The sequence below is a fragment of the Toxotes jaculatrix genome, chromosome 22 (assembly GCF_017976425.1).
Source record: "Toxotes jaculatrix isolate fToxJac2 chromosome 22, fToxJac2.pri, whole genome shotgun sequence".
Lineage (NCBI taxonomy): Eukaryota > Metazoa > Chordata > Actinopteri > Toxotidae > Toxotes > Toxotes jaculatrix.
Window position 1 is genome coordinate 6,278,398 of NC_054415.1, and position 22,354 is coordinate 6,300,751.

General features: G+C 42.1%; 1 protein-coding gene across 1 annotated transcript in view; it reads right to left on the bottom strand.

Annotated features, from left to right (window-relative positions):
* The window catches only part of LOC121176030 (semaphorin-3ab-like), a 31,440-nt gene extending 18,044 nt beyond the window's left edge, over positions 1–13,396 (bottom strand). Inside the window, exons 1-2 of the mRNA XM_041029959.1 lie at positions 12,629–13,396; positions 156–316 (exon numbers count right to left, since the gene is read on the bottom strand). Coding sequence (XP_040885893.1) covers positions 156–316; positions 12,629–12,734 — 267 coding nt within the window. The 5' untranslated portion in view covers positions 12,735–13,396. The remainder of the gene's footprint in view (positions 1–155; positions 317–12,628) is intronic.
* Between the last annotated feature and the right edge of the window lie 8,958 nt (positions 13,397–22,354).

The window sequence follows — 22,354 nt, forward strand, 5'->3', positions numbered from 1 at the left end:
GAGATGGATTAATGAACTCCAGAGGGAGAAGAGAAGAGGTCAAATAACACCTTGCAACCTGGACCAAGAGACACGACTACACTGAACTCTCACACAAACCTATAAAGTACACCCAAAGTTTGACCAAAATAAAGTTTAGTACATTTGAATATTACCTGTTTGTGGTCTCTGTTGATGTTGACGAGGTCGAAGGAAAAGATGTGGTCCTCAGCTCCGACCAGTAGTCTCCCTCTCTCCTCATCCAACAGGAAAGCGTCGTAGCTCGAGCTGTTGGCCAAGCCATTGAAGGTGATGAGGTTACTGGACTCTAACATCTCTGAAAGAGAACGAGATGAGAAAGCTGGTGTTGATAAATGAATGTATGGAAAAGACTTATGCACATAAAATGTGGAAAACATATTTGTACATTACAAAACATCATAGAACTTGTCAACAAGTTAAAATAGTAAACCAAAAGAGTGGACTGATTGCAAAGGACGATGAAAGAATCAATCAGTGATAATCAGTGATGTAAGTGGAGAAAAACTGTCTGTGTTTGACTCTAAAGAAAAATATTAGTGCTTGCACAATCTATCTGCTTCCACACTAGTAATTACTTAGTTACTTTTTTCATGCTTCCTTAATTGCTTTTCCACACACATTTGCACACACTTGCATACGGACACATGTCAGTCAGGTATAGCGTGAGACATTTAAAGTGAACACAGCATGTCCCAATCAGGGACACGGTTCAGACTGTTCAGCCGTGTGATTGGTTGAATAATTCATATGGAGTCAGGGCCGGGGGAGACACTGTGTAAGTAAGTATGTGTGGGTGTACGTGGCATGTATCTGTAAATGGGTTATTATGTAAATTAAAATGAAAGAGTTTCTGAAAGTAACTGCGTACTTCTGCACTGTTTTTCCATTCAGGTGTACGAAGTCAAAAAAATATGTGGCAAAGCTAAATGAAAAACAGCACAAGACTTTACATATGGGCTCAAGTCTGGCCAGAACACTGACAGTCAGTTAACGTTTAATCACCAGAGCAGTTCCATCAACCCTTAAGAGTCAGCTATACTGAGGAATAGTATTATATTAACAAAGAACAAGACTCCCCTTCCAGAGAGCAAGTTAACCCAGGATTTTACATTCTGTAAAGGTTAATGTGAACAGCTTTTGTGTCAGTGAACCTTATGTGCTGTAGCACAAGTAACACAAAACTTCATTTATATCCACATATTTTAATACATATTAGTTTTAATCAGATGTAGGTTGTTACTGTGTATCCACTAAAGCTTCAGTGTTCAAGGTGATCTGTGAAATCTTTGTTAGACTAAGCAATTAATGAAAAAATAAGCCATAGATTAATATGTAATCAAAATAATCATTTGTTGGAGCCCTTGTCAAATTTGTATTAAAATCAGCAAGACTGAATGAAAAGACACATTATTAGGTACTTTTCCCTCCCTTCACATCATCTAATTACTAGATATTTCTATTGTGGAGAGCTAATATATGCATCTAGCTTTAATTATAATTAAGAATAAAACAATTTAATATCTTTGGCAAATTGAAAAGCCATCTCCCACAACAAAAATGTGCAGTATGTCAATCAACAGTTGCTCTAAAATATATTCATTATAATAACAGCAGTAACATTTGATTTACAGTTGAATAAAATGAAACTGAATTAATCCATGAAACATCTGCCTGTGGTTGGTCTACAGGACACAGAACATGTGCTCTATAGTTGCACCACAGGTACAACCCTATGATACATCAGCCACTATCATACAACATCATCCATCATCATCAGTGTCACCATATAGCATGGACACACGCAGGCACACAATATAAAAACCAGAACAAGAACACACATGCATGTACGCAAACACATACACACTATATACACACACACGTATACATGAGCGTGCAGTCCAGTGGATTGTGATCTCCCTGCTCTCCCCACAAAGCTCTGATTGACGGGCTGCTATAGGAGCCATCTGCGCCCACTCGCAGTGTGTAAGATCTTGGACATCTGTGTCTACATAAAAGAAGGAACTGATGGAAGGGGAGGTGGAGGAAGTGGTGTGTCAACCATCTCTATGTATCGATTGCCAGTGGGGTGGATGAGGACTGCGAGAGGGAGTGGTCGTCACCTAATAAAGACGGTTGCAGCTCATCTGCGTCACTTGGATTTTGGTTTGAGGCTAAGGAATTGGAGTGGGTGGGTGTGGGCATGAATGGAGGTCTGTGGATGTGTGTTTGTGTGAGAATTTGTACTGTACCACAGATGGGTTGAGCGTATGTGTGTGGGTTTCAGTGTGTGTAGGTATCTTTTTTTCAACGCTGGCCATTCCATGCAACCCAGCGTCCTGGAATTCACATTTAAACACACTCACTTCACTTCAAAAGAGAAACAGCTCTACAGTACTCAGATTACTATGACAACAAATGAAATACTGAAGCTAAGAAGTGTCTTCAGAGCAATGTTGTGATCATGTGGTAACCAGCCAGATAGACCCTTTTTCTCAGTTTACCAATCAGACATGACATGTGGGGGGATGTAAGGAAATGTGATTTTCAGTCAACAGAACGACAGAGGAGGTCTTCTTATGTTTCATCTATGAAGTAATGGAAAAAAGAAAGGGATGTGGCAGAAAGCCGAGGCAGGGATTAACATGGGAATGAAATGGAAAAATAAATAGTTTTAGGTTTTTGAAAGATTAGAAAAAATAAAAAGGACAAGGACAAACAGTCAATTGCAAATGAGCAAACCAGAGGACAAATAATATCCTCTATCTTCTTCCTGTTTCTACTTAGGAATTATTTTTCTCAACTCCTCTTCACCACTTGTTGGCTCTACATGTGACGCCCCGTATTATCTGAAAGTGAGACTGAGCTGAAACCAGAAGCCAGGACTGCAGTCCAAAATGAGAGCGTCCAGGCTCCGTCACGAAAGGTTTCCCCCAGATGGGCCAAAGTAAAACAACACACACACACGTATTTCAACACGTGGCGATCTACGACAAAGACAAGGTGGCCTGTGCACACAAAAACACACAATGAGGCTTTATCTGAGCTCGGATCTACTGTGGTTTAGAGAATTGGAGGAACTGGGGCGTGAGCACCTAAGGACCTCCAACCTAAACACAGACACGCTCATTTGGAACTGCGAGCACAGAAACATTTAGAGTGCACAGCCCAGCTCATACAAAATATAGTAACCAGGCAAAGGACAAGCGTACACACATCCAGTGAACTTATACACAGAATAACACAAGCACACGCATACATAAACACCACCACCACACCCTTAAATGGACATGAATATATTAATATTGACCTAAATGTTTAGACTGCATCAATCCTCTCTGAACACATACACACATACGCATACACATATATGAACATGCACACGCACACGTCTTCCCAGACTAAGTTGTAATCCAATAAGTATTTCTGCTTATGCAGCATGAAGTAGTAGAACAGTGAGCATACTCAGCAGCTTCCACCTCTAACACACTCCCTGGCCCCAGACCCCCAAACACACACACACACACACACACACACACACACACACACACACACACACACGCGGACACACTAAAACACACCTCCTCTCATGCACGTGTGTGCATACACATGCCACGCGCCCCCCTCACCACCCACAGTCTGCTTACACTAGCCACTGAACACAGAAACATTTAAACACATATAAGCATTCCAGTCACTTCACATAGAAATGGCTACACACACTCTGTTCAGCCTCTCCTTCCCACTTTCTCTTGTTACACACATCCTCTGTCTGCTGTCTTTCACTCGCACATTCTGTCTTTCACACGTAAAACGTGCAGACACAGTGGCCTGTGCAAACAACCTCAGACATACATGCAAATACATGCACTTATACACACATGCAAATATGCAGACACACGTGTGAACATGCAGGATTTTTGTGTGATCAGTGTCTTGGCCCAATTTGAAGTCTATTCTCAATATATGATTGAATGATGCAAGTATATTTATACATGTACTAGCCTTCAGTTATATGTCTTAATTTTCATATTCACTCCACACACAGTATATTCAAGGACAACCCTTGAAACTGGCAGATACGAGCAATTCATTCAAATAAATTATGATTTGTCCCTCTGTCATACTCCATTATGGAAAATAACCTGGCTCTTGTCTTAAAAAGCCCCAGGAAAAAAAAGAGCTACATTCAAAATTCAAGTGCAATTGTCACTGGAGTACTCTTCACTCCCCCATTCTCCAAACAGGCAGGCGTTTCAGACGCCTACATGCCACGCAATAGCGGAATAATGAAACCGTATGAAAGAAAGGCGACGGGGCATTAAATTATGTTTATCTGAATGTGTGTATGCGCGCCTGTGTGAGTGTGTGTTTGAGTGACACGAAACATAAAAGCCTGACAGAGGAAAACACTTGACTGAGATTCAACAGATGGGTAATATTCCATTAAAATAATGCAACACATTTCAAGTGTTTCTCTTGTTCATGTATACAGTGAATGCTCAACAAGGGGAGAGGAGTTTTCAATATGTAAAAAGGTGCTTAAATTACACGTTTTACTTGTTCATTTCCTGCTCACTGACATTGTTCTTCTTCTGCGGTTGGCAGAAGGTGTGTGACTTAGACTCAATAGGTGTGTCTATGTGGTTTGTAAGAGTGTCTGTGTGTTTATTACTAAAGAGCTACTCCATTGACAGGCATGAAAAAAAAATACAGTTTGAAAAGAAAATGGCGGCTCAAAAGGAACTGGAGCAGAGAACTACACGTTTATCTTTCAAATACAAGGCTAGCTTCAGAAAAGCAAACACGCACAGTACTGTAATATCTCCAGCGGTTTGGTTTGGCGTGTCAATCTCTGCCTACGAACGTTTTCTTTTTTCTCTGTGTGTGGCGCGGTGTACATTTTGCTATTCTCATGATGGCCTCGGCCACAAAACACAGGTGTCAGAAAAAAAGACGAGACGGCCGCCCCATGGAAATTTGCTGAGAGCTTTGCTTAACAAAGTGCTCAAATATTATCCTAAGCTCAAGGATATCCACACATGCCCCAAAAGTTCACCTCCTCTCTCTCTCTCTCTCTCTCTCTCTCTCTCTCTCTTTCTCTCTCCCTTTCTCTTTCTTTCTAAGCACAGTAGCAGGTGTGGGTTGGTTTCCATGGTGACCGTCTGTATAACACAACCTGGGTCATTGCATTTCTCATTCAGGTGCAGCTGAGTGACTACACTGACAGAAAATGTGCTATCTTACACATTGTGCCATGAACTCTATGATTAAGAAGAGATCCTTTGTGTGCCTTAATCCCAAAGAACAGAGAATGTGTGCGTGAACAGAGCGAGTGTTGACTGATTAATCATTACAACCACATCAAATATGTCAGAAGTTTGCTGTTGCTATTTCAGAAAGAATGAGTAAGTTTTCTTTGATTCCAGTTCTGCAAAACATAGTTTCAGCCAAAACAAAAACTTAATTTTCTATTTTTCAACCAAAGTGACTCATAGCCATAATTCACAGTCAAGTGCTGTATCCAATGAGACGTTTTAATGCCATACCCTGTCCCGTGAATTTGACTCAGAGTATGTTCAACCAGAGGATATGTATCAGAGGGACTAACAAGGAAAATGTGACCACATCCCAAACCACACGGAATCTATATGAGTACTCTAAGCATGTGTTGAATTTCACCATGCAGCACCATTCATGTCTCTCAACCCAAATGCTAGACTTCCTCGTCACCGCACGACATTCCTGTTGTCCCTCGAGAGGGAAAGACAGAGTGAGGAGAGAGGCAGAATACAAGAGCAGAGTACACTGGAAGAACTGAAAGAAAGGAAAAGCAGAGAAAGCAATAGACTGAATGATAGAGACAAAAAAATAGAGATCAGGATAATAACAGTAAACTAAGGCAGGAAGAAAAAGGCACATATACAACAAAAGCGGTTGAATATGGAACCATTTCATTAGTGTGTGTCGCCTCCTGTCATTGGAAGGCTGGATCACAGAGAGCGGTTTTCTAGCAGCACTGTGACCACAGACGGCTAGAGGCCTGGCCATGCCTACCACAGAAAGCCCACTCACACACCACTAAATGCTCATGGTATAACCAGGCTGCTCAGTCTCTCTGGTATATAAAAATTTTTAAGGAAAATAGACACAGACACAGACACACTTGCAAATATACACACTCACTTTTGTATGCAAATACAGCCACCAGTGCAAATATTTGAATATGAACAAACAGGCAAAATGGGCCATGTGTATTCAAGCACACACACACACTCACAAATCACAAAATCGTTCCTCGGCAAAGCTGTGCAGAGAGAGGGGGAGACAGTGCTATCGAGAGGCGGTTTGATGGATGGACGTGGAGAGGAACCAGGCTGTGGTTAGCGTGGTCATGTCTGGAGCCACTGCCTGTTAGTGCAGCCTGTCAGCTGTACAGTGTAGCTGAATGTCAGCTCTGCCATTTTATTAGGAATTAATGAGGCAAGGCTACAGATCTGAATGTGTCCCAGGCAAACTGTGACAGTAAACACACTGATGCGACAGAGACACTGGAACACAAATCCACATGCTTAGATGCACATTCCAACTCTATACAGTATTGTTTATGGATCTTAAGGTTTCACGTAATAATGAATTAAAATGTCTGCATTTCATGAAATACCTTTACATTGGGAAATGATGGATCAGTAAAATTCAAAAATATTGTAATTGTTTAATGTTAAGATTTTGTTTTTATTTCCCAATGTGGCAAAGAAAAATATGAAGTTTGAGTGTTTTCAGAACCTTCCCCGGTATATCTCATGTTGTGTTATTTATGACAAGAAAAGAGGACTAACAATTCTAAGGGAAAGAAAGAAAAAAAATTCCACTCCTAAATTACGGAGATTTTAAGGGACTGGTATTTCAAGTTGACCTTAAAACGTGACATTAGAAATAATAAGGGTGGCAGATTGCGATTAAAACCATTAACAGTGTCTGTAATTATTATAAATTACTGAGCATCCTTAGTAACATCAGTCTTTTCAAGAAATCATTTCACACTCTACTTTCTCTACTTCTTCAACATTTCTGCTTGTCTGCCACTTCCCTTTCTTTGTCAGTGAGTCTGTTGTCTCTCAGTCCTTCGGCCTGTCTTTCTGCAGAGATGTCCCCCTCATTTGTAACTCGACTCTGTTCAGATTGAATGGTGCGCCCTCTCTCCATCTGACTGACAAGACTCAGCAGGTGGCAAGACCCATTCATACCCTTGGTTCAGCAATCTGCACCATGCTGTAACCCAAGCCTACATCCCAAACACAGATGCAAAGACACTGGATATTTTTCCTGTGTGCATGTCCATACAGTGCTCATGTACACACAGACAAAAATGTACACCAAACATACACAATAGCTGTGTACACACACATTAATCTTTGAGCAAACACACACTGTGCTGACGCTATCTCCAAATGTGGCCTACGAGCACACATGCAGGTTGTTTTTGATAATCATTTTCGTTTAAATAGAATTTTCTAAAGCAAATAGTCATGTAATAACACTGGTATTTGCAACGGAACATTTTATGAACACTGGGGAAATACATCATGTTCCAAAACACACACCAAGTTGAAAAGTAAACCAAAGACACATGCAAACGAAAGGTCATAAAATTCACAAATTATACCTGCTTATTGTTCAACATGAGGTAATGATAATACACTTTAATCACCCCTCCCACATTCCTGCATTGTCTTAAATTACACGTAATGAGATGCAGTACGAAACAATCCATGACAAAGAAGAAAAGCACCCTCATCCTGTTTTAGTACGCAAGAGTAAAACTGCAACAAAAACAAGTGACAGATTTTCCAGTGACTTGACGAATGGCTTTTTGTTTTGCAAGTGTGGCTGTGTCATTGCACAATTATCTGTGGGGCAATGGGTGTCAGCACAAATACACACTTCATTATACCATCTTTCAACTTGTGGATGAGAGTTGGTGGGAGCTTACCAAACACTGCGGTCAGCTGTGTGAGTCAGTGTGTGAGGAATTGTAATATATTCGGATGTAACATGGGGGCACAGTTGAAAAGCAAGCCACTGCAAAACATTGGTTTATACTACTGGAATGTGGCTGTGTGGGAGCAGAGATGAGGGCAATTCAGTGTGTGTGTGTGTCCAAATAGAGTTGAAAGGAAGGATAGCCAAAAGATATGTATCAACTGAGCAGCAATCAAAGAGACAGGGAAAAAAAAAAAAGAAACACACACAGAGATACACACACACAGACGACTTGAAGATTGTACTTAAGGTCTGCGGTGTTGTGGTTCCTTGAGAAGGGACTGAACCGCAGGAGAGGGAGGAGGGGGTAGGAAGAAAAGAACGATGAGAGAGAGAGTGGGAGAGGGAGGCAGACATCTCCAAAGTTGGCGCGTTGGGAGAACACCTTATAATTATCTACATCCGCTCTGTAAGCCCCAGCCCACAGAACGGACAGATACAATGGAGAGAAAGAGAGAGGCTCAATCAGATGCTCATTCACATATAAAAGAACGAACAGACAAAACACACTGATGAACCAGCGCGCAGGCAAACACCCACAAACATACATACACACAGCACATATTTTCACTGGCAGGCACGCGCACACACAAGCACACATGGACACGCTCACACAGACGAGCTTATTATGGGGCTGAATCCAGACTGCGTTGAGTGTGGTTCCACACCAAGTGTCTATTTTGAAGGGTTGTAAGCCAATTCCAGATTCCCTGTCTCTTTCTCAGTCTTGCTCTATCTTTCCTCCTCAGTTCCACCCATTCAGCCGGCGTGGGGCGGCTGCGATGGCATTAAGAGGTCATACAGTAGGCTCCATAATTACCCAGAGCCGAGGGTAATTATCAGGTTGTTTAATGAGACCTTTTAGTTTCAAAGTGCTGCTTGCTGGCTCCTTTTTAGGGATCACAATAGGGTCAACTTTTTGCAGTTCCACAGATCCGCCCCCCCCTACTGTGTCTGCATTCACTGTGTGCTGTATGTGCATCAATTGACCTTTAGGGGTCAGTGTTCCTCCTGATGGCTACTTACAGTTTGGCGGAGGACTATACATGGATTGTGTTCAGGAATGTGATTGTGTGCAGGTATGTATTAATCTATGGGAGTGTATTTTATGGTTGTAATACATATGTATGATGTGTTGTAGTAGTGCAATCTAAGATGACGATTTATATGATATATTGATAATCAAGTTTTGTGGGAGATTCTATACGATGTTGACACACATTTAGTAGGACATCCAGTCACTACACAACATTGGAGGCATATCAATATATGTTATATCTGCGCTGAGCAAGGTTACTTTAACTTGGACTATAGTTTCAACTTATGCCTCCCTCTCCTTCTGTTACTAGTGAGGGTGAGGAAAGTGAGAGCTATTTTATTATCAAGGAGCAGAGAAAATCATTAACTCTTGTGATCATCGTTCTGTCCCCACGAAGCCAGATCCTTTCTGCTGAAAGTCTAACTGACCCCTCTGGGAAATCATTTACTCTGCACTTGCTGCGCCAGCTGTCCCATGAGAGGTCATTTTATCTACCTGCCTCCATTTCTCAGACGTTCTACTTCTCAAACTGCTCACTCTGCAGTCGCTTGGCTGTCCTTTCCAGAGGAAGAGAATCACTCACTTTTGTCTGACGATCTGTCCCCGGAGGCGTGTCATCAGCACTCATTTGAGAATGATTTCAAGGGACTCTGCTCACATTTGACTGCCTCAAATCGCAGGCCCTGCTTGTTCTTGAGACTGTCCTACTCCTGGGCCTCAGTCTCTCTTTGACTATGTGCTTGTGTGATCGTCCCACTCGAGGGCCTAGCCCACTCTTTTGCGCTGTGTTTGTTTGACTGTCCTTCCCAGGAGGATTCCTCCTTGTCGTTTATTTGACTTAATTACTATGCCGGCTTCGTGGAGGGAGATGGGATGAGTGACACTTCACTTAACGACCAGCCTCCCTTCCTTCTGTGTCGTCTACTGTATGTCTGCCAGCTTTTCCTTCATTCAAAGCAAATCTCCTCCCCTCCACCATCACCACCACCATCATCCTCCCCTTCCTCCCTCCATCCAACACAGCGTGGGTGTTAACTGAGAACTGTCCCCTGACAGGCATCAAGAGGGCCATCAAACACCTGTGGGCCCGAGACACAAGCGCAGTGACACACAAAGACAGCGCCACATGATACACTCTCATGCCTTTACACACCATGTTCACTCACACGGTGACACGCGCATACACACACACACACACACAACAGTGCAAGCCAACAGCAGTTTGCAATCACGTAATTATAGAAACACTGATTCAACAGCACAATAAAAGATACCAATTTGTGAGCTCATGCATTCGTGCACGGGCACAAGCACAAAACCAGGTGTCTAATTATATGAGTGCATGCCAGACCTGACACTTTTTTGTCTTGCTAAAACACACACAAACACACACACACACCGAGACACCACTTGCAGTCTAAGAGGAGGAAATCACAAGAGAGGGTGTTGAGTCCTCACACCAAGACGTGGCAAGAACATTCACACACACACATACATAAAAAACAAGGCTTTGATGCACTTTTAGCAAAAATCATTGTAGATCCACAAAAGTACATCTGTCAGGACAGGTTACTTTTTCCCAGCAGACCCGCTCTCTTGGTTTGATGATACACATCCATCACTCGTACAGTCAGTCAATACCGACTGTGATGCTTGATGACATATCTCTTGTCTGGTGCTGTTGTCAGCAACGTGTTCACTTGTCAGACTGAACAGTGGAGAGGATCACAAAAAGGGGCAGGAGGGAACTATAAGGAGGGAAATATATTCACATTCTTTTAGCAGATGGCTGTGTAGAGAAGGGATGACATTTTCCCATCAGGCTTGGCTTCGTGTGAATTGACATAATGGAGCCCAGGGGATATATATGCCTTCAGCCAGGTAAGTTTAACTGTGATTCTTTCCAGATTTATTTTGTTCGCATGGTAAATGTATGTCATCACTCTTTAAAATCTTTTATCACACACACAAAACCAGTGTTATCAGGAGACACAAGAAAAGTGTATTAAATGTTAAAATAGATTAGATTTAGATTTAGATTAGATTTAGAACACAGACACACTTGGAGGCTGAAAGAGTGATAAAGGAAAATATACTATCCCAAAATTACAACTTGCACTCCATCTAAAGAATAAAGCATGTCATATAGCAGGCCTCTAAACATAAGTTGTACCAAACGTCTTGGCTAAAGATAGAAAATGAGTTAGAGTGACAAACATCATATTCACCCTCTTTGAGACCGAATTTTAATTTTCCCTCAACATGGACTGAAATTATCTGAGGAACCAAAGCTCTGGGTGACAGTCACACACACGGAGAGTTTCAACCACACACTCATGTTTTCAACTGCAAAACGATGGCAAATCAGCCTGTTCATAAATTTTCAGAGGGCATGTTTTATGAGGGAAATGGGACTAAAATAAAGAATCAAGAGACCACACTCCCAGCTCTATACTTTCGGTCATGTTTTAGGACAAAGAACCACAATAGCTTCCCTCACTGGCATTAAAAAGCAAAAAAAAAAAACCTTCCCAAAATATGCCAAAAATGTTGACAGTTATTTCTAGCTGAGATGAAAAGTCTGCTATTACAAAGAGCCTGATTTAGTGTAGGGTGTGAGAGAGGAGACGAGACAGAGAGCGAAAGAGAGAGAGAGAGAGAGAGAAAGAGGGAGGAGGAGAGGAAGAACCGGCGCTCCGCAGTCTCCCCTCAAAATAACACAGAAGGAGAGAGAATAACATGTTTGCTGTATACGTCAAAAACTTACACGTGCACGATATAAAAAGACACATGAAACGCCCTCTCATTTGCTACCAATACATTTTGCTGCAGATAGTTGATTTAATGCACAAGCATAAGCGTTAAATCAACATGCATATGTAGTTTTCCATTTAAACAAAACTCTACAACTGTTGGATCCATTTAGGATACAGTAGTAAGAAGTCAGGAAACCTGCATTGCCCCTTAAAAAAAGGCTCTGTGTCATGCACGAAGCAGAGTTTTTGGGACAGAAGCCATTAAAACAGAGGCTCTACTGCCTTTTCAGAGCACTTAACAGGGCTGTACAGTACTAGCAGAAGGGGACAGCACAAGGGGAAAATTGGTACAGGGGCCAATATATACATTTAACTTCAGACGAGAGCCCTTCTGCAGCATATGGAACCAATCTGACTATTTGTAAGGAGAATAGTGAATTCTGAGAGACGGCAGAGCGGGTGAGAAGGAAGGAGTGAGTTAATGGGAGACAGGAATACAGGAGGTTAAGCAGAGAGGTAGATGCTGTATGCTGACCAAGAGGGAGAAAGAGTGAATGAGACAAACACAGAGGCAGAAATAGATTCACAGAAATAGAGGAGAAAAAAGGGATACTCAACATAAAAAGAATGGATGAAAAGGAAAGCATGAAAGAGCACCCGCGGGCAAGACAAACAGACTAGACAACCTCGTCTACATTAAAAGCACCAACAACCAACAACCACCGCGGCCCCTTGTATCCTGGAGTCAGGAGAGAACGGAGAATGGGCTTACCCTTGTATGACAGCTTTAGCCTGGGTACATTGTGCTTGGGCTCAACTCCTCTTCCCAGCTGCACCGCCCCGCACAGCAGCACTACAATCCCAAACAGGTAATCCATGGTGCTGGAGTGCTGCTGGCTGGCCTCCAGACCAGGGGGCACTCACACCCCGACCAGTTCCCCCGAGATGAGTGTCTCCCGCTGGTGTACGCTGACCCTGGAGAGTCCCTCCACACAAGCCCTGAAAGTGGAGGTTCCAGGGAGGGGGGCAAAAATCCTGGCTCTGCTCCCCAGCTCAGAGTGCAGACTGTGGGGGGACTTCTGTAGTGTGAAGTGGGTGGAGGGGTGCCGCTCACATGGCTCCCCGTGTGGAGGTCCAGGATAAAGAGTCCCTTGGCTTATCTGTCCTCTCCCAGGTGAAGGCTCAGCAAGGCTTCAGCTTGGCTTGAATGAGATGATAGGTAAAGATATATCAGATCACTTATCCACAACAGAATGGCTGTCCTTTTCTAGAGATTTTTTCTAAATCTCTTTCTGTCTTCTGGCTTCTTCTCTTTGAGCAGACACTCACAGCAACCCTCTAATCCTTGTGTGCGGCTCCACCAGACTGCGAGAGAGAGAGAGAGAGAGAGAGAGAGAGAGAGAGAGAGAGAGAGCTACACCATCCACGAGAAGAGAGGGGAGGGGAGGGAGAGCAGCTGAGAGAGAGAGAGAGAGAGAGAGAGAAGGGGAATGCTGGTGAGAGAGCGAGAGAGAGAGAGAGGTGGGGGGGCCGGATGACTTGAGAGCGACGATGAAACCAGCACAGTGGATAGGAAGTATAGTGGATGGGTTTTTATAGTGTAGGTTCTTACGTCCCCGTTTCCTTTTTTGTTAGTCATCAATTCTCCAATTTCCCTTATTCTAATATCTTTTACACAAAAACTCTTTGCTCCTCCTCCGTCAAGTTAAAGGTTAAAAGTTTAGATTGAATTGGTGGATTTTGAAGAGTTGGCTTCTGAACAAATGCCTGGTTGTTAAAATAAATAAATAAACAAACAAAAAAACAAACAGAGGTTAACAACACATGTCAGAACAGGTGTGTTTTTTTTTTCTTTTTGTTTTTTTTGTTTTTTTACTCTGTCCTCAGGAGGAGACAGAATTTGGGAACAATTTATATGTTACAGCAATTTTATCATGTAACAGCCATTTTATGTGCTGAAGCTGTTTCAGCTGGATCACATTTATGACTTTTTCTAGACCTCTGTGATAAAACTTGGGATTAAAGTGGGTTGGGGAGTTAGTAAGAATTGGACTGGATGGTTCTGGGAAAAGAGTGTCTACTTTCTATAATAGCCATATGTACGCTCCAAACACCTCCTTCAACAAAGCAGATTATAAGGAAGATTACTTAAAAACGTCTGTCTTCATTGTTAAAATGGCTTTCATATATTTCTAACATTTGTTTTCTTTTTGAGTTAAAAAAAAATGTATTTACATATTTTTCAGAGCATTATTAGTAACATTGCACATAAATTAAAAGTCCCAATGTTCCCACAGAGAGCATAGATTTGAGGTATGTTTTTTAAATATCCAGATGAACCCTGTCAGTTAAGGGGAACACATGCTGGTAGTTAACCTGTATAGTCTCAGACAGATCCTGTCTCTGCTAAAGTCATTCACATCAGCAAGGCAGGTCAACAACACCCCCCCCTCCTCCTCTAAACCCCTGCTAGCCCCTGCAGGTGTTTGTGTGTGTGTGTTTGGGTGAATGGGCACCTCCTGCTTCCTCTCAGGGGGGTGACATAGCAATGGTAAGGTGATAAAAGCTTTGATAAACAGGAGTGCTGATGTGTCAGCTCACACACTTTAAAACACTAAAAGAAAACGCTGTGAGAACTGAGCTGGTGCGGTGAGGGTACCCTCATGTTCCAGCACTCCCACCGGTGCTTTAATTTGGAAATTATTGCTGCTTCATTGCGGCGCATATCTGATCTGGCATTTTTGACAGTGCTTTTGGTACCAAATCATTTCTCATGAAGTTCAAGAAAAGTTAGCATGCTAATTCAAGTGGGACATCTGTCACCTTAAAGGAACATCATTTTTAAAGGCTAATTACAGTTTACAGTAGTTGTGGGATTACAATGAGGACCAGGAGTCATAGAAATAAGAATTAGTTGTAATGTTTGTGTGTGTTCCTTTAAGTCATTTGACCCTTTGTGATGTTGATAGGATTGATTAGTGGACTGAAATTAAAATTGTGTATACAGTAAGTTTGTCCATTTGTTTAAGTTGGGCTGGGTGAATCTTGACGTGTTGGCCCGCATGCATCCCATATCTTCCTTTGTGTCCTTACTTCCACAACCACAGTGTCCATGTCCTCATATCTCATCACCCCTTTAGTCTTAACAGCCTTTTTAGATGTTTACCCAAAACAAAGAGTTGTGTGGACAGACACATGAAAGTGCCCTCTTCCCTCACTCAGCCTCACTCCATCGACCTCTGCCTCTATCCTCTGCCCTGATCAGCCACCTTCCTTCCATTTATCTGCATTAACCAAACTAATAGCAGCCTGGCTACCTCCATCGATCCTCACCGGTGGAGTGAGATGTGCTGGAACACGCCTTTATGGGTTGCCCTTTAGGGAGTGCAGCAACAGTCTGACCTATCCTTGCCGATCTATTTCCGACTCCCCCCGGCACCACAGCAGCCTGAGTAATGACGACTTAATAAATGGTGACACGCCGTTGGCGGCGGAATGAGATGCCCATTGACAAGGAGCTTCCAGAGGCTTTCAGCGCCTAGCGGTAAAAATAGAAGAGGACATGAGACACCCTGCTTATGAGGACACAGTGGATAGGGGATAGGCGTCAGACAGGTCGGTGTGTATGGCAAGTGTCAATGTGCTGTTACCGATATGGTGGTGTATCTTCATCTGGTGGTATGGGAGGCGCTGTTAATGTTCTGTGTGTGTGTCAGAGAAAATGATTATGGTAACATGACCTCAGATGTCTGCTTTACAGAGAACATCGGAAATGTCCCACCCTGTACTTCGCACACACTGCCCTTTGACCTCCTTCTTCTTTAGCACATGCCTACAAACAGCCCTGCTCATATCCTAGGTGACGCCATGTTCCGAGGCCATTGCCACCACTCGCACACTGTAATTAATTGCTTTTGTGATAAATGACATATGAAGTTCAAGGTTTGAACAGGCATCACTTCCTTTATGCCACGGGAGTTCCTCTTCCAATTCACTTCCTGTTCACAAACACCACCTCCCACTCCAGGTCACACAGCAACCCCTTAGTCAGCAAACTGCATGTCCAGGAAACATGGATGAGGAAAAGGTGGGAGACAGTCAGGAAGGGGGTGGGGGGGGGGGGGGGTGTTGAAGAACAGTAGCAGTTAATGGGTGTTTTGACAAAGCAGCATTTCCGCTTGTGTGCTGCTGAACTGCTTATCATGGCCTTGAAGCTACTTATTTGACAGGCTACAGTACAGCAAATAGACTAGCGTGAGTGTGGTGTGTGTTGTGTGCGCGGGGGCGGTGGGTATATCCACCATCACATGACACCATAACACATAAAAGATGCAGTAACAAATGACAAGCGAGGAAAGTGAAACTGTAAAACATCAGCACATGGGTGAGTTATACTGACAACGCTTATTGTAAAAGGGAGGATAAGAGATACATAAGCTAAGGAGATCTCTGTGAAACTCTGGACTTTTTCATCACACAGCTGTAAAAAGGGAAGATCACCTAATATATCACCAGTTGCACAAGTGGTATGTCATGATTAAACATTTACCTGAATGTGCAGTAATGGAAAAGGAACAAAAAAACAAAAAACATCTGTGTACGATCATTATTGTACCTCTGTAAACCTGTCTGTCGCTGTGAGAGCTATACAAGCAGCTATATATCAGAGTATATGAAGCCTGAAAGTGCGTCTCCGTTTGCATGTGAAAGTGTCAACTCAGGGTTTCTAATAATTCTAAATCCAGATAAAGAGATAATTTTAACAGAATAGACATCTGGAGTTTGATAGAAAGAGGGTCTGGAAGGTACGTGATTAAAGGCACACACTTTGACCTCATTCTAAGTCAACTCTTTCAAATCATTAAAAATATAAAATCATTCCCCTGCCATCATCTGCCCAGTCAAGTGCTGACACCTGTTACTTTTTGCCTTTCTCTCACTCTTCAAACAAAGTGGCGGTTTCATTAAAAATCCATTCTAGAGCTCATTAACAATACTTCCTCTACACCAGAAGAGTCTCCAAACCCCGGCAGTGGGAAATGGGAGGTTTCCCTCCATTTCATCGCTTCTCAAAAGGTCAGAGGTCGGCCTCCAGGTTTACAATGGGGTCACGCAACCCCATCGTGTGCATGACGGAGCTTGGGTAATCTCTTTTGGTGAGACCTTCCACCTACACATACATATACGCAGTTCCATGCGTGCACATCCAGTTTCCGCATCCACTCAGGACAAGTACGGGAATGAGAGCATAAATAAACAAAAGTGGAACCACATTGCACCATGGGAGAGAAAACACTACCGAGCTGTAACATCTGTTGCCATGAGTAAGGGATGAAGGGAAGTTGTTGGGTGTATTTATTCATTGCTGATACATTTCCACCCATCTTCTGCTGACTGAAGTCTCTTGCGGAGCTTTACCTCACACAGATGTGTCCGCTCTGCTAATATGATGACGGTGGTACAAGGCAGATCAGGAACCATTTACAGGAAGCGTGGAAATCTGACTGAAACGTAACACTGATTCACAAAATCTGATCATTTCCTGCTGAGACTCGTTGCTGACGTTTGCATGGGGGAGGAGGACGGAGGAGTTGTTTTGTTTGACATCAGCTGGCGTGCACTTGTTGAGCAACAATATAACCATGTCCAGAACAGAGATGTAATCTCTTCCTCTGAAGTAAGTTCTAATAATATACGTTACATGTAAAGCAATAGTTTTTTTTTTGTTTTTTTAATCAGAGCATCTGAACAATAAGTGTGACGTTACAAATGAATGACTGAGTGACTTCCAACTCCCTGATGAAAGACTTCTGAGTCATTTGAGTCCAAAAGAAAGCTCATCATGAAGCATCACTGATGCGGAAAAGACCAAAAGAAATCTTGAAGTGAGGGGGGCGTGGACTAATCCAAGACCTGCAGGATTTCTTTAAATCGTATGTATATGTAAATGCAAAACACACCATTTGTGAATGGAGGTTTGCTGGGGGAGGACTTAAGCCTGGGGTTGGGCTGAAACAGCAGTGGAGAAGCTCATTATTCCCTCTATATGGCAGAATCAGGGAGCTTAGATGTCCCTGAGAAATCTGCTCTCCCTCACCCTTGTCTCCCATCCACACCCACAGTCAACTTGAATAGGGCCTGTGAGAGCTCTCTCAGAGAGCACTGGCTTCTGTGCTAGGTTGCTGAAATTAAAGTGTAACCTAACTGAATGGCAGGGACTGGTTAAGGTGGGGGAGAGACTAAAAGCATTACGGTGGAACCTCACTTTGCTGTGTCCATTCTAATTCAGATTAAACTGGAAAATGGGAATTTCGTTTCACTTTTACTGAACCTCACACATCAATAGAGTGTGGATGGATGAATAAAACCTTTTAACAAACAATGATGCACTCCACTTTAATAACAGACCAAAGCACAGTTCTGTCAGCCTCTAACTCTCATGGCAGTGTTTTCTCTTTTATTGTATGCAGGTATTCATTTTGTAACGCCTTTCTGTTTTTGTAAACAAAATTTCTTCTTCACTTTGGGACCAAATGAGGAAATACTAGGAATCTTGATTAACAGCTGGCAACACTAAAACCACAAAGTGAAGCCCAATTTCCCAATCAGTGCTGAAATACAAAACTGGAATTGTATTTTTTTTTTTTTTTTTTTTTTTTTGGACTGCAACAAAAAATAATTTTAACTATTGCTCAATCTGTTGATTAGTTTTTTAAATTTTCTAATTAATCATTTGGTCCTTAAAATGTCAGAAAATAGGGTTAGGGTTAAACCAACTGCACCTCCAGATGGCCGAGGTGTATTTAGGCCTCTAATAATTATTATTATTGCTGCGTTACCCTCCAATCGCCTGGCCGCTGTCACCCACAATTTCCTTTCTTTTATTATTATAAGCCACGTGAGCTTGTAAGATGGATTCCTATAATATTTTGCACAGCCCAGTAGCAATCTGTCTGTAGGGCCATTGATTGATGAATTGGAAAAAAAAAATGTGAGGAATCATGATGCAACAGGTGCAGCAGTCTCTCACACAAATTCAACAATCTACTAAATTTTGTCCAAACAAAACAAATGCAAATATCAACAATATTTCCATTATTTCCCATTATCATTTTTAATTCTTAATTAATGCACAAAATAATCAAACAAACAAATACAAACAAGAGGTCTGCCCATGGGATCCAGATTCCTGTCCAAGATTTCCCTAGTTATGGGCCTGGGAGCGACATGCAGTCTGGAATGTGATGTTTTGACCAAGCAAATAATAATGGGCCACTCACCACAAGTTCCACAGGAAAGTTTGACATCAGTGTTTGTTAATCCAGCTTTGATTATTTGTTTTAGTCCGGCACAAATACTCAGCTCTTCAGCTGATTAGGATCTCAAGATGATCATATAAATAGGGACTGAAATGTGTGCAAGACTTGCGGGTTTCAAAAATATGAATGGAAAATGCTATGAGACCAAAAAAATGCATGTGGACTCCCACCAACAGTGTGCAGTAACAAAATACCAAACAGACCCCCAAACACACATCCCAGTTTGAAATGCTGTTAGTTGCCATCATGTTTCATGCATATCAAGTGAGGTATCAACATCTATACCAACTAACATCTTCTGCAACCATAAACAGCTTGTATATCCATGTCTGTGTCACACGATCCAAGAATTCGACTCTGACAAAATACGGTTAAGAATAAGACTTGTACATGAATCTTCTAGCTGCTCCATAAATTTCTCCTGTCAGGAAGAAATTCTTTTAGTACTTCTCCCTGTACGTCTGTATGGCTGACAGGGCAGGAACAGTGACACAGCACTCCAGCCCGCTCTTCTATTAAATATTTACACGCTTGTGAAACATATAAAACTAACCGCCGGCGCTCGCATTACCGCTCAGCAGAGGAGTCAGATTTAATATGGCTCACATTCGCTTCCAAGAATATGTGTGTTAAATAAGGAGAACTGGAGAGAGACGGATAGATAGACGGATAGAGACACCAACTGCATCCATACTGCTGAGTAAGTGTGCAACGGTCAACAGGGAGTTCTTTTTTGTTGTTGTTGTTGTTGTTTTTATTTTAGGTCAAACCAAAACCTAAAATCCCACATGAGGAGGGTGCACTTACATATTTCTCATAACATCTCAAATCGATTTTATTTAATACATATCTCACTGGTTTAACAGATAATGTGCAGAAAAGTTAGCTGAGGGAATCTGGCAGCCAGTGCTTCCACTACATGAGGGCTTTTTTATTTTTAAACAGAACCATAATTCAAAATGCAATGGCTGTGACTCAGTGGTTGTAACGTCAATCATGTTGTCTTTTAGGGTTGGGAGATAATGTATTCCTCAATAATCTAATTACCTCTCACTGGGATGAGCAGCATGACAAATGACTATTTCATTTCCAGCAATAATATTACAGCTACAAAGTTTGATTTAGTAAGATTAGTCATGTTAAGCAACACGTTTTAAGATACATGGATGCGTATGAATTATGCAAAAAAATATGAGGCTAAATCCACCAAATTATCATTTGCTGAAGGAGAGGTGCACTTGCCAATTTGGAGTGCATAACTAAGAAGTTGTGTAAAGAGCACAATAAATCACTGCTTCCAGGGAGTAATAAGTGAAGTGATAACATTCTTTCTGACATGATGAATGAGAACAATACACTTTTTGAGAAACGAGCCTAACATTGATCACTACCATATGATTTCAGAGAAAGATATCTGAAAGTAAAATTATGCATTTTAGCTTGGTTCCTGAATGTCTCCTTTTAATGCAGTAGATGCGTTGTGGCATGTGGGTGACTCAGCCGTCACATATTTCTCCACGGTGATTTGCCCCAGCTGTGTGAACAGGCTAACACATACACGCCATGGGAAAACATTTCTGTGTTTTATCAAGAGAAGAAAACTCATCGCAGATACACACCGGTCCTGCTCGACTGGCAAAAGACTTCATCACATCTCATTACTTAGCCCTGTTTTCACTCCAGATAAAAGACCTTACTCCTAAACGGAGTTATGGCCCCCATTTTTAACAACGTAATTATCTTCTTTTATTTATTGTCCTAGCCCTCTCTAAAAGTCATTAGCACAATATTATCAGTTCAAAGTTATCAGGGCTCATAATGCAACCTCGGGGAACTTCACAACCTTTGCGCCCCAGTCTGTCTGGGGGAAGTGGTTCATGTCGGTCGCCTTTAACTTTTTTATGAGACCCCGTGTCATGTAACCCTGAGAACAAAACTGTCATGTATTCTCTATTCATTACTCTATGCAGACAAAGTCCTCGTATTCAGCTAGGTTTACAGCATTCATATAGGGCCTTGGGTGAACACAAACCATCTGTGTAAACACAGACTTCTGACAGGCCTGTATGGTGAGCGATGAGTCCCACCTGTACAGAAGCACAATACCTCGACAAAAGTCTCCTGGGCTTGTTATGTGGTTATGTGCGTTCTTTTACAAGTCACACAGGCTCATGCACACTCATGCAGCCTCTCCCCATATACCTGGGAGAGGTCGTTCCTGATAAGAGTAATGACTGAAATGACTCACTCCAATTCGACAAGGGATAATTGAAGGACATCCTGCCATGCTAATGAATGATATATTCTGCCAACTCCTCTCTCTCTCGTGCAATCACCCACTCACAAATTGATGCTTCACATTCGCTGTCCCATAGACACCTTGTAAATCAAGTATAATTGACAGACAGAAGTGATGAAATGCAAAGCGGTGCAACTAAATGACTCCATCAAAGCAGCTCCATTAAAAGCTCCTAGGTGACCAATTATCTTTCACACTCACTTGGCAAATAACACAGGCAGACAGATACTTAACAGCAAACTCTTAGCTGTGCACTATGTTGAAAGTTAAGTTTTATATGTAGATATAAAAGTTCTGCTTAAGAAATAAAACAACAATTTAATGTGAGTTTTTGGGATCTAGCCAGCAGTACTCTAATTATATTAACAGTCTCTTTGAGAAGTCCGTGTACATCCTTCTCCTTAAGGCTCAGGCACATCAGAACGTCCACAGCAAAACTTGAGGCTCCGTATGTGACACAGGGACTACTTGCAGTGCTGGTTTATAAACTAACGTAATGGGCAAACCTAGTGCTTGCACACTAGTTAGAGCTATAACTAGCTGGTTGTTATAGCTTTTCTTTCTTTCTGTTTTCTCTATAGTGGAAATTTTTGTTTTCAGGACTGTATATGATTTTTTTTCAATAAAAAGTACTGAAGTGGGAAAAGAAGCTCTCCAAGCTACCAAGCTTGCTGAGTGCTAGTCTGAAAGCCTATTAACTGTCCATTAACAAACCTGTTAGCTTGGTTGCTAATGGGGCATTAAACACAGTTTATTGAAAAGGCCAAAGGCATCCTTTTTTGACTCTCCAGTTCTGCGTTCCCTCAAAGGTCAGCCCTATCAGGCCAGCTCTCTAGTGGTCAATGTTCTAAATCTGTGGGTTAAAGTTCACAAAAATTGA